This window comes from Balaenoptera ricei, chromosome 20 (genome assembly GCF_028023285.1).
Source record: "Balaenoptera ricei isolate mBalRic1 chromosome 20, mBalRic1.hap2, whole genome shotgun sequence".
NCBI classification, from domain to species: domain Eukaryota; kingdom Metazoa; phylum Chordata; class Mammalia; order Artiodactyla; family Balaenopteridae; genus Balaenoptera; species Balaenoptera ricei.
The window spans coordinates 61295517-61309329 of record NC_082658.1 but is presented as its reverse complement, the minus strand read 5'-3'; the positions used below and the strand labels follow the sequence as shown (position 1 = coordinate 61309329).

The window sequence follows — 13813 nt, the reverse complement described above, 5'->3', positions numbered from 1 at the left end:
TATATTTCCTTGTACCCTCACAGCAACCTCTTGAACAGGCAGACTGGCTTTGTGGGCGGTGGAGGGGGATATGGGCGTTTATGTGTATGTTCTCTCTCTGGGGTGTATGACTGCATTGTTGACAGGTGGGTGTCAGGAAAGGCCAGTGTTCAGTGACTTATCCAACCCTTGGGTGATTTATCAGTAAGCTTCTCAGCATATCATCGGGATTGTCAAAACTTGACCTCAAGGAGGGACTCAAACTTTGTGATGTCGCCTGAAAATTGTAACTATGCGTTTTTAAAACCTTCCAAGCATGATTCAGTAAGATTTAGTTTAGTTATTGGAAAATAATTGTTCCCAGCAGACTCAGCAGTATGTTCAACATTTCATCAATCTATGAGCCTCCCACTCTTCCTCAGCTAGGAGACCTTCTTAGACCATTCCCACTTCCATCGAATGACAGCCCAACATACCATTCACATTGGCTCTTGATGCCTTGCACAGTTACAGCAAATCCATAGACAGTTACAGCACACCTGGAGGACATTGTCAATGTTCTCATTTTTAGGGCCCTTTCTCCCACTCATCTGTAGTAGTGCTGTGTATATGTAAGTGCTTAATAAATATTTCCAACTGATTGATAATGAAGACTAATTTGACAGATTGCCTTCCTGGAGGGTTCTAATGATTACACTGATACTCATCTTTAGAATATGACATGGATGAAAAAACATGTATTTGCTGTCTGTCCTTCATGGAAGAAGGACCAGAGAAAGAGGGCTCCTTTCTGTTCTCTTGGTCCAACATTTTCTTTATCCAAAATTAAGATTCTGCATACAGTGTAGGAGAGAATGGATATGAGGAATGAAATTAGAGGATGCAAAGTAGGGCTGACAAAAATGACGATCCTTAGAAAAGCTTCTGTACCCTGTAGTGTCTTTTTTAAAAAAAACCTTTATTCTTTAATGTCTTTTCCATAGCTAGTATTGTACTAATATATATTTTTTTGCAATTTAAAAATTAAGATATAATTCACATTATAGAAAACTTACCATTTTGTAGCATACAATTCAGTGGTTTTTAGTATATCCATAATGTTGTGCAACCATTACCACTATCTAATTACAGAATATTTCCATTAGTCAGTAGTAATGTCCTCTGTTTCATTTCTGATTTTAGTAATTTTAGTTTTATTTCTTATTTTCTTGGCCAGTCTAAGCAAAGATTTGACAATTGCTAGCTAAAGGTTTGTTGATCTTTTCAAAGAACAAACTTTTGGTTTTATTAATTTTCTCTATTTTTCAATTCTCTTTTCATTGATTTCTGCTCTATATTTTTTCCTTCCTTCTGCTTGCTTTGGGTTTAGTTTGACCCTTTTTTTTAGTTTCTTAAGGTGAAAGTTTAGGTTATTGATTGGAGAAATGTGAGTATTTACTGCTATAAATTTCCCTCTGAACACTGCTATAGGCTGCATCCCATAAGTTTTGATATGTCGTGTTTTTATTTTAATTTATCTCAAAGTATTTTCTAATTTCGTTTCTAAACTCTTCTTTCCCCCAGTGGTTATTTAAGAGCATGTTGTTTAATTTCCATACATATTTATGAATTCCCCAAATTTCCTTCTGTTGTTCATTTCTAATTTAATTTCATTGCAGTTGGAGAACATACTTTATATAATTTCCATCTTTCAAAATTTACTGCCACATTTTATGGCCTAATGTATGGTCTACCCTGGAGAATGCTTCATGTGCACTGGGATGAATGTGTATGCTGTTGTTGGTGGAATGCTCAGTATATGTGTGTTAGGTCTACATATAGTTTATAATGTTGTTTATGGCTTGTGTTTTCTTGCTGATTTTCTGTTCTATCCATTTTTTAAAGTGTTGCATTGAAGTCTCCATCTATGATTATTGAGTTTTGTATTTCTCCCTTTAATTCTGTGAGTTTTGCATAGCATATTTTGGGGCTCTTAGGTGAATATGCATTTATAATTGTTATATCTGCTTGGTAAATTCACCCTTTTATCATTATATAATGTTCTTTTTTGGTCTCCATTAACAATTTTGTCTAAAAGTCTATTTTGTGTGATATTAGTGTAGCTACTCTGGAGCTTCTTTGGTATGGAGTATCTTTTTCCATTCTTTCATCTTTATTTGTGTCTGTAAATCTACAATTGAGTCTCTTGTAGACAGCATATAGTTGGATTACGTTTTTAATCCTTTTTCCAATGTCTGCCTTTTGATTGAAGAGTTAATCCATTTACATTAAGTGTAGAATGGACTTAACTCTACCATTTTACTATTTGTTTTCTATATAGTCTTTTTGTATTTTTTTGTTTCTCAAGTCTTCTGTTATGGTCTTTTTGGATATTAAATGGATATTTGGATATTTTCTAGTGTGCCATTTTAATTCCCTTGTCATTTTTTTTTTCCCTATATTTTTGAATTATTTTCTTAGTGGTTGCCCAGGGGATTACAATTAATGGCTTCATTTATCTAGTTCACATTAATATCAATTTAATTTCAATAGTATACAAAAACTGCTCCTATACAACTCCTTCTCCCCCCTCTTTTATACTCTTTTTGTAACAAATCTTTATATCCTGTGTGTCCATTATCATAGACTTATAATTATTGTTTTATGCAGTTGTCTTTTAAATGAGATGGAAAAAAAAGAGTTATAAATTAAAAAATACATTTATGCTCTGTTTTGTATTTTCCTAGATAGTTGTGTTGATAGTTACCTTTCCTGATGCTCTTTATTTCTTCATGTGGATTTGAATTAGTGTCTAGTGTCCTTTCAGTTCAACCTGAAGGACTCCATGTACCATTTCTTGTTAGGTAGGTTTGCTAGTGATGAACTTTCAGTTTTTGTTTATTTTGGAATTTCATAATTTCTCCATTTTTGAGAATGGTTTTGATGGATATAGAATACTGCGTTTACAGTTATTTTTTTACCCTTTCAGCACTTTGAGTAGGTCATTCTATTGCCTTCTAGCTTCTATGGTTTCTGATGAGAAGTCAGTTATTAATCTTATTGAGGATCCTTTTTATGTTATGAGCTGCCCTTTCTGTTTATAGTTTGATTATAATATATCTAGGTGTGGATCTTTTTGAGTCTATCCTAGTTAGAGTTGAGGTTCTGGAATGTGTAGATTAATGTTTTTCATCATGTTTGGAAAGTTTTTGGCCATTATTCAAATATTCTTTCTACTCCTTTCTCTCCTCTTTTTCTGGGAATCCTGTTATGCATATGTTGATGTTTGATGATGTCACACAGACTTCGGAGGTTCTGTTCATTTTTCTAACCTTTCTTTCTGTTCTTTAGACTATATAGTCTCAACTGACCTCTTTTCAAATGCTTTCCTTCTTCTGCCTGCTTGAATCTGCTGTTGAGCCCCCTAGTGAATTTTCATTTCAGTTATTATAGTTTTTCAACTCCAGAATTTCTGTTTGGATTCTTTTATAATTTCTAATTCTTTATTGATATTCTTTATTTGGTGAGACACCATTCTTATACTTTCCTTTAGTTTTGTGGGCATGGTTTTCCTTAGCTCTTTGAACACATTTAAAATAGATGATTTAAAGTCTTTGTCTAGAAAGTGCAACCATTGGGCTTCCTTGTGCACAGTTTTTATTGATTACTTTTTTCCCTGTTTATGGGCCATACCCTCTAATGTCTTTTTACACTTTACATTTTTTTTTGCTGAAAGCTGTACATTCTGAATATTTTAATATGACAACTCGGGAAATCAAATTCTCCCCCATGCCCAGGGTTTCTTTCTTTCTTTTTTTTCTTCTAGTTGTTTGTTGTAGTTTTTATTGTTTGTTTGTTTAGTGAGTCTGTATTCTTTGTCTTGTTTGGCCACTGAAGTCTCTGTTTTATTACCTTGGTGGTGTGCTCATGACTGGAAAGAGATTTATTGGAACACCTGGAAACAAAATACCTCCCATTCTTTGCCAAGGGGCTCTGTGTGCCTGTTGAGGGAAGCCTTCAACACTCAGCCAGATAGTTTACAACTCTGCCTTAGCCCTCATTTCCTGCTTGTGCAGACCATCAAGTGAGAGCTTAGGGTTTTTTCAAGTCTCCCCCAAGCATGTGCACAGCCCTGGGCGTGTATGTGGCCAGACAGAGTCCCAGAAATGCATCTGAGCTTTTCACAGCCCTTACAGACATTTCATTCCCCAGTTTTTCCTCCAAAGCTTCTTGGTTAGTGTATTGTTTGCCCCAACAGATATCTATTGCCTTAGGCAACTATGACTAAAATATTTGCCTATGTTTTTAACAAAACATTCCCCCCACCCCCGCCCTCCCCAGGTTGTAGTTTTAGCACTGGGTTAGTTCCTGGTAAGATGAAATAATGACAAGTTTTTTGAGTCAGTCTCCCAGGAAGCCACCAGACAGGTCAGATAATTCATTGTGAATGAGGTCTGTTCCGTTTCCACCAGTACCAGGAATGTGGGCTGTTATTAATATTCTCATGGCTGCCACTGGGCTGGGGAGTTGGGATTGGACTAGGGTAAGTTAACATGCCACAAAGTCCACTGTTCCTACTAAGACTAAGATCATTTTCTTGTCTAAGTGCTCCCTGGGTTGCTGCAAGCCTCTGGTTATTTTCCAGAGTTCCAAATAGTTGATTCTGACAGTTTTTGCCAGTTTCTTCGTTGCTTTTATGGAAGGACGGAATTTTGGAGTTCCTTCCTCCACCATTTTCACTGACATCACCCTCTTCAGTCTCTTTTGATAAAAGAGGAACAAAGAAGGAGACAAATGACTTATTTCTAGAACAGAGATAAACCTGAAAGGAGACTGGGTTATGCCAGGACCATGAAAACCGCTACGGTGTCAGGTATGGGCTAAGTTTTTAAAATACCTTGATTGATTTAATCCTGACAGCAATCGTCTGAGGCAGTTCCCCCTTTTCATGGAATAGAAACCTGAAAACTGAGAGGTTAAGTTATTTTCTCAAGGTTATATAGTCAGTAAGAGGTAGGATCAGGTTTTGATCCCAGGTTTTCTGATCCCAAAGCCTGTGCTTTTAATCACCAGGCTATAATGGTATAGGTTGAACCACCAAATGTCACAGGAACCCATGAGAAGTGTAGACTTAGCTCAGCAAGATCCAAAGAGATACACAAAGAGGCAACCCTTCTCTCACGAGGCATCTCTCCTAGTGCTGGATTCCCCCACAGGTGGACCGAGGTGCACCAATATAGTTATTGTATTTCCATCTTAAGAAAAAACTGGGACTTTGTTGGACTTTCTTATACTTATTTTATACCTTAGATTGATCTATCTATCTATCTGTCTATCTATCTATCTATCCATCCATTCATCATGTGAGGTGGGATTCAAACCACATTGGCATCTTTGCTGTTTTTTGAATATCTCCTGTCTTTCAAGGTCTTTGCTATTTCTGTTTCGCTAGTTGTTGGGGCCTTGAAAAGTCTTAATATGGCTCTGGGATCTGACCAAGGCCAAATGATGTGGGGTGGATGTCATTCTTTTAACGTACTGTAGCAACAATCATACACTGAAACGTGAGTCAACATTCACTTTTCTAACAAATATTTATTGAGGGCCTGCTACGGGGTTAGGCACTGTGCTGGGTGTGCAAAGCTGGATAAGATGTGGACTGTGCCCAAGAGGTTCTGACAATATACCCGAAGTTTGTGTATGTGAGTGGAATGAGAGGAGAATGAAGGTAAGGGATGGTTTTATGGAGAAGGTAGCACATGAGCGAGGCCATGGATGGACTTGGATGGGTAGAGACGGCAGGGATCAATGGACCTGCTTTACATATAAGATCTAACAAATTGGTGGCATCAAGGTCCATTTTTCAGTAGCATTAACAGCAATGGGGTAATTACACTTCTCAGAATTGAATACTCCAACTTACCTGGAGCCCAAGTTGGAGCCAGCTGTTGTAGGGAGAATTCTGTTGGAGGCATCTACCTAAGTCTTCTCCTGATCCCCTCTCTTTTCCTGCTGGTTGTCACAAAAGGGAGCTCAAAAATCTCACCCCTGGGTACAGTTTTCCTTAAGGATGTTTCACCGAAAGAATTAAAGCCACTAATTTAAGAACCAAAAGAAACTGCTCAAATACCAGGTTTTTGCTTCTTATAAAGATGATCATTTTCCCTTGCTTTTTTTTCCTTTCTTTATATAACAATGCTACTTTTAGAAAGATTGAAAACGTTAAATACTTCTCAGCATGAGAAGTATTAGCTAGGAATCAAATTGTAAGAGAGAAGCATGGTCATCTATGTATCAGACCAAAAAAAAAAAAAGAATCTGTGATATAAGCTTTTTTGTTTTGCCACCTTGTGGCACTGTGACCAAATTGCAGGAAAAATAACAAAGAATAGGGGGAGAGATTCCATCTGTGTCTTGAGGGTTAATGGTTTATATCCACAATCATAAAATGATGGCAAACATCGTTTCAAGGACAGTCACGACCCCTGCTTCCCAACAGTACCCGAAATGCCCCGACTCCAGACACACCCACACAGTTTGCCAGAAGGTGGGTACTGCCCATTGCTCTGTTCCCTTCCAGGGAGGTTCTCCACGTGGCCCTTCTCTTCCTCCGGGTCATCAGTGCCTGTGCAGATGGCAAGATCCGCATTTACAATTTCCTAAATGGGAACTGTCTGAAGGTGATGAAAGCCAATGGCAGAGGTTATCCTGTGCTGTCCTTCTTTATTCAGGGCAACAGGTGGGTGGTAGGTGTGGAGGTCAGAGCCCTGAGCATTTCTGTTTGGATGATGTTTTTTCCTCCTCTGGGACACCGGCCCCGGATTTGCCGGCAGCAGCAGAGAGTGGGCCATGCTCCCCTCCAGTCTTGGCTGCAGTAATAGGCTCATGGGGGACTCACGGGACTTCACACAGAACTTAGCAATCTGGGACCACAATACTCTTCATTCGTTCTGGGTGTCTGATCCAATCACGCAATGGGCTCGATACAGCTCTGCCGTGGGGACCGAGGTTCTGTCAGCCTGCAGCCCCTGATCCCACGTCCAGCGTGAGAGCTCCCCAGCTCTCTGTGTCTTGCTTCTGATGCAGAGAGACTTGCAGGAGGGTGGGAGTGGCATTGGCAGGCGGCCCAGTGTCCAGTGGGGCAGAACTGAGCAGATGAGTTTACAGAAAGCAGAACCATGACGACACTAATTGTATATAATACTGTGTTGTTAGACGCTGGGTTCAGGGTGATATCATGTGAAAATACCCACCTAGACTTAACTTTTAAATTCTACCACAGCCTCACTCAAGACATCACTTAATCGCTTCGAACCACATTGCCTTCCTCCTAATGATTAGTCCTCCTTGCTTAAAGTAGGGGGGTGCTAGTATACTAAGGCTCAATAAATTAATGGTTTTCAGTTACGAAGTCAGAAGGCTATAAAAAAAGGTCACCTTTGACCTTTTCTTAAGCATGACATCCGAAGAGAGATGTCAGCTTGAGCAAAAATATGTCTGAAAGAGATTTCTAATTGGAATGATTCCCCAAGTTCCATTCCGGTGCTTCCAACCGTAACGAGTCACTTTTACGGAGAGTTTACGCTGACAGTGACAGTCTTAAAATTGCAGCCTTTTGGCGCAGAAAGGAGCCCACACATAGCATTTCCATTTCTTGTTTATGGTTATGGGAGACCTAGGAGCAGAGGTGGGGGAGGGAAAGCAATGCCCTGGAAACACTGTGAACCCCAGGAACAGTGGGTGGGTAGGAGGCGATGTTGGGGACCCCGGGTTTAGAACGCTTTTTTTCTCTAGTGGCATGAGAGTGGGGATTAGGGAAGACAGAAATCCTCCTGCTTTACAGAGTACAAATGTTCTGTCTGAACGTAGAGCGTGCACAGACACCCGGAGCGATGGCGTGAAGGGGGTGGGGCTGAAGGGTCAGCGAGGGCTTGAAGGCTTCCCCCATTAGAGTTTTCCTCATCCCATCACGGCAGTAGAGCCATGGCATTTGGATGCTGTGCTTAAGAAAAAAGGAGTGAACTTGAAGACATCTGTGTGCAGAGTAGCTAAGCCTTCTGACTCGGGCACCCCAGGTTCTTGGCACTCACTCCAGGAACAGAAATTCATTTAAAAATATTGTAATCTGAGAAGCGAAGTCATCAGGACACGTGTGCCTTGCTCACATCTAATTCCTAAAGAAAACGGCTACAGAGCTAACGACCCCTGCTGCAGGACCTGCCACCTCTCTCTGCCGTAGACACTGCAACAACCTACACCACCCTGTCTGTGCGGTCGTTTCCCGGGCACTGATCCCTTGGCCTCAGGATCGGATGGGACAGTAGTCCAAATGCATATTTGGAAGCGGGCAGTGGCGGCCTCCACGCTCCTCTTGTGGGCAACCCTGTTGCTTTGGTTCCAGGATGGTGATCAACACGGAGAGCAATGTCCTCATGTTCCAGTTTGAGAATATCAAGTGGCAGTACTCCCTGGAACGGGCCAAGCAAAAGAAGAAGGACAAAGAGGAGGACAGCAAAGAAAACGGCCTCGCAGAAGTTCTCTCCAAGTCGAGCACTCAGATTTACAGCCCTCAGGAATCCACATCTAGCAAACAGACAGCCCAGGAGTCCCTGTTCAGCAAATCTCACAGGTCCCAAGTTCTCCTGAGGGCATCCAGGTTACCTACAGGTAAGAACTGAATCCCAGGCAGCCCCAGTGGTACCCCGTGGAGCATGTGAGGGGCTTCCAGGACCAGTTTCTCTGTGGAATATTTTGGTCAATGGTTTCTTGATGATATAAATCCCAACCTTTATGGCATTCTCTTTGATGTGACAATTTGTTAGCCAGCTCAAGGGAATCTCCTGATTTTCAAGGCCTAAGTTTTCAAACTTATTAGAATCTTTCTGCAGTAGATGACACTAGCCCTTCATACTTGCCATTAAAACAAAAAACAGACAACCAACATCCTCCCCCTTGCCCCTGATCCAAGCATATAGTACATGATTATTTCCTTAGGACACAGACAAGATATATTGTACTGCAGAAAACTGTCCTCTGCGGAGTGTATTCTCTGTAGACCTCTGACTGATAACATGTGTACCTGGAAAATACTAGATCAATAGATCACCTCCAAGCGGTCAGCTGACACCACAAACAGTCAGTTAGGACAGAGGACCGAGAATTTCAGATAATGCTTAAAGCTTGATAATCAGTAGGAAACGGGGGTAGGAGGGGGGCGTCAGGAGGTGATCTAGATGGACCTTCGGCTCCAGGTGATTGCCTAGTTTCATGGGACAACAGGAAGCAACAAACAGTAAAGTGATAATTTGGGTGAAAATCAGTTGAATTATCAGCTGCGCCCCCAGTATTCATACCTCATTGAATCATATAATTACTACAGTTTCCTCCTCAATCTTAATTTAGGAGTGTTAACGGAGGCACCTCTAAGTCAAGGAAAGCCAAAGTCACCCCGAAGAGATGGCAGGAAGAGACCGAGTTCTAGGGAAGCAAATGGCACGGGCACCGAGCAAGAGAATTTGGAAGCAAAACCCCTCGCCGGAGATAAGAACGGTGATCCTTTATTCTGAATTCATGTGGCAAGATTCAATCTCTCTCTCTCTCTTTTTTTTTTTTTTTAAATTAATTAATTAATTTATTTATTTTTGGCTGTGTCGGGTCTTCGTTTCTGTGCGAGGGCTTTCTCCAGTTGCGGCAAGCGGGGGCCACTCTTCATCGCGGTGCGCGGGCCTCTCACTATCGCGGCCTCTCTTGCTGCAGAGCACAGGCTCCAGACGCGTAGGCTCAGCAGTTGTGGCTCACGGGCCTAGTTGCTCCGCGGCATGTGGGATCTTCCCAGACCAGGGCTCGAACCCGTGTCCCCTGCATTGGCAGGCAGATTCTCAACCACTGCGCCACCAGGGAAGCCCTCTCTCTCTGTCTTTGTTCAGTCTAATTTTTCAGCAGGTTGATCAGTCAGTTTGCTTGGATTCTGAATGGATAAAATGCACAGCTTCTCCTAAGAGCGGTGGGTTTTTCCCTAATCGTCCCCTTACTGGCTTGAGGCCACGCAGAGCGAGCGCCTTTCTCAGAGCTGAGCTTCTGGTTTTGGGATCACAGTCAGCCTCGTCACTTCTTGCACTGTTGTGTCATCAATCTGAGTAATGGACACAGCGGAAGGGAGAAGAGGCAGTGGGGCTGATTGCAGAGGCATTTTAGGGGGTTTCACGGGGGAGGAGCTGGATTGGGGGGGTGCTCTACATGTGAGATAAGGGGGTCAGGGAGATTAGGCGGGGAGGGGCTTTGGAGAAGAGTTACCATGAATTGGGTGTCCCTTTGTTGTTTTTGAGAGACTCTGGTAAAGATTTAAATTCCTTTCAAATATTTTTGGCTAATATAATAGTGTTTCTTTGAATCAAACTCCCTGCAGAGACTAGCTTCAAGGTGGGGGTAAAACAATTGAGTTTTGTGAGGTCTGTAATAACAATGGGCATCCTTGCATGTACCTGTGTCTGTGTACCTGTATAGGTATACCTGTGGGGTAAAGTCCTAGGCGTGGCATCGCTGAGCCACAAGGATGATTGCATTTTAAAAGCTAGAAGGAGATTGCCATAGTTGTCTTTAAAAACTGCTGTGTCAATTTTCACTCCCACCAGCAATGCCCCCACTGCTCCCAAGCCAACACTGGGTGTTCACCATCATTTTGCTCATATGATAAGTAAAGATGATATTTGCATTTCTTTAAGGTTGATCACTCACAAACTAAATGTCCCTCAGTGGGCAGTAACTAAGTAGGTGATAACAAAGCCATACTATGACCAAGGCATATGATACAACAGCTAAAAATGGATGAGGAGCCCCATTTTTGACTTGGAAAGAGATCCATAATGTATTATTATATGAAAAAAAGACAAGTTAATGAACAATGAGCCCATCACAATTCCTTTTAAAAGAAGGAGAAAAACTGTGTTTTGTCTCTCTCTCACACACACAGACACACACCCACAGACACACACACACACATACATAGTGGTGTATTCTGGAATTGGACGAAGCACGGGGAAGACTTTGACATCTTAATTTTGTTTAGATAAGACCTATGTGGTCAAGGAAAATTATACACTGTTATAAAATTGTAAAATCAATACCCTGTTGCATTTTCTTTGCTAGTTTTATTGGTGTAGTTTGAGGTGCAGATTTTACTTGCTAGGTCAGACTAGACAAATGCCTTCTCCTTTTCATGGTTCAGTTATTCCTTTTGTAAAAGGAGGATAATGTTTTCAGTGTGTCTGTGAGGTATTCCAGGGATTCAAAAGCCCAAATAAGAGACATAGTAAATTTGCTCACCTATGAAGACATCATTGCTAACTCAAGGGTCTTAGGCATCTTGGAGGGCTTGACCCTAAAGTAGCATGCCAGAATGAATCTCTTGTCCTTGTCAGTGGCTTTTGGACCTACAAAATGTTCAAAACATTTTGGGAACTCCTGTTCAGGAACTGCCTTTTGGCCATTTTGATAGTTTCAATTTTGCAGGGGTGACATGTTTTTTGAAGGCAGTTTTGATTTTGAGAAACATCCAAAGATCATTTGGAGTCAAATTTGATTAATAAAGTGGAGATCAAGCTTTGCAATACAGGTTTTATTTAAAAATATAGGTATGATACTGAAAATTTGTAAGGTCTATAAATGGGGTGTGAAGGTCATTCCCACAGGGAAGTTTCACGAATGTGTGGAGCATACGCATTACATATGCTCCTTCCAAAATATGCATATCTAGAGGTTAATACACACTTGTACACAAGTACTAGCATATTTGTTAAAAACTTGTGTTAAATATGTTGTAATTTCTCGTCTCATAGAGGATTTTTGCTCACATGATGGCAGCATGTCCATTGGGTAACAAAGACCTTAGTCTGAATAGGAGTTGGAATGGATTTAACTTTCATGCATAAGTACTTAATGGTTTTCATGGAACACTGGTTTGTTTTTCTTTTCTTTTTTTTAAAAAGCAGATGATGTGGAGGAAATACCAAAACAAGGACAACTGGGAACTTTGGGAGAGTTGATCAGTTGCTCAAAGAAGAAGTCCTGGTGCATCCCTATGTCACCTGACCAGCTCCTCCTGACTGTGAATGCCCTGCAGAAAGCCCATAATTCTGGGGAGTTTGCCTGTCCCCGGAGGCCCCAAACCCAGGTCATCGATGCCTGGGGACCTTCCATTTCATACCCAAGGAAGGTCCTGAGTTTGAAGGGACAATCGGTCCAACATGCAATAGATCGGTTGAGATTGAGCAACCCTCCCATAGACGTGAAACAAACCAGTATTCCCCTTGAAATCCAGAAGCTTCAGCCTAACCTAAAGAACTCCGTGCACAGCCCCAGAGTCCAGTCTACCATCCCCCAGCCGGTGCTCATCTGCCCCAGGTTCTCTGGCAGCTTAAAGGGTGAAGACCCAGCAACCAGTTCAGCTGATGGGGCAGTGCGCAGCTTCAGCCCCTTAACCAGCACACAGGTCATCAAACCAAACCACATGCTGGCTCCGCCGATGGGCACGACGGCCCAGGCTGCCAAGAAAGATCGGCCCCGCTTCTACACGGCCCTCGACCCCTTCAGAGTGAACACGGAGTTCATGCTGCTGACTGTGAAGGAGGAGAAAGAGTACGAGGAGGCCAAGAGGAAGGAGTTTCAGGCCATAAAGCCGGCTGGAGTGGTTGATCCAGAAAAAGCGAGCAGAGCTGCATGGATCAGGAAGATCAGAGGCCTGCCCATAGATAATTTCACGAAGCAAGGAAAAACAGCAGCCCCTGAACTTGGACAAAACGTATTTATCTGAACCATCCTTGGGAAATTACAGTGTCTTAAATAAACAAAAAACCAAGTGGATGTTGGTGTTTGGCCTCTTTTTGTTTGTTTTCATCTGTTCCCTGGCAATTAACATGGGGACTCTTTAATTATTTTCCTGTAAGCCAAAGAACTGATATTTATCAAAGTAAGAAAACAGAGAGAGGCTGGGGGTGATTGGCATCTGTAGTCCCACTGAAAACCATTCAGTGAGAGGCACGGAAGCCCTGTTTCATTGATGGGAGATGTTGGAAGTTTAATACCACTCATGGCTACCAATTTAGGGCTATCGTTTCTTCTAGCAAATGAACTGATGGGATTATATCAGAATAATGCGCTGGAGTTCCCTGGTATTTTCGTATGGAAGCGTGATGAAGCTCAATGAGTTCAATTACGAATCTAAAAGGAGAAGCCCTCAAATTGCATTTTTCCTTCTCAGGGCTAACTCCTCTGGAAGAGAATTAGGCACATTCATCCTTTCTACATGAATATCATGTGTGTCGAGGTTGCTACTTAAGCCTGCTGAGGTTGGTGTCAGGGGCCAGGCAGGTGATTTAGATGTGGGCAGCCCAGTATAGGGGCTGTGGCCCATCAAAGAGCTCAAGCCCCATATGAAGGGGGTAGCTCCTACTCAGTAGCTCAGCATGGTGTAGGATGGAAACCATTCAAGCAGAATGCAGAACAAAACAACAAAACAGCAACCCCACAAAACTCCACAACCCACACACTGAGTGGGCCACCAAAACCCTGGCATGGGCAGGCTAGATGCACAGGCCACCTGTTCCCAGCCTCCGCTTTCACCTCCAGGTGCAGGAATACCATCATTTTTCAAGCTTTCTCTCCCTGGAGAATTTTTTCTCCATTATTAGGAAATCAGGTTTAAGGTAGCACTGGCAAATAGCCATGTAAAAATTGTGATTTGAATGGAAAGAATCCCTTCAATTAAGGAAACATGCTTCTACACATTATTCCATGAGCCTTCCAACAGCAGTTTGACAGCAGGCTGGGCAGATAGGATATTGTTATAATCACAGTTTCA

General features: G+C 42.0%; 1 protein-coding gene across 1 annotated transcript in view; it reads left to right on the top strand.

Annotated features, from left to right (window-relative positions):
- The window catches only part of LOC132354588 (F-box/WD repeat-containing protein 10-like), a 64233-nt gene extending 51417 nt beyond the window's left edge, over positions 1-12816 (top strand). Inside the window, exons 19-21 of the mRNA XM_059906448.1 lie at positions 8360-8625; positions 9361-9507; positions 11943-12816. Of these exons, the coding sequence (XP_059762431.1) occupies positions 8360-8625; positions 9361-9507; positions 11943-12766 (1237 nt within the window). The 3' untranslated portion in view covers positions 12767-12816. The remainder of the gene's footprint in view (positions 1-8359; positions 8626-9360; positions 9508-11942) is intronic.
- Positions 12817-13813: the final 997 nt, after the last annotated feature.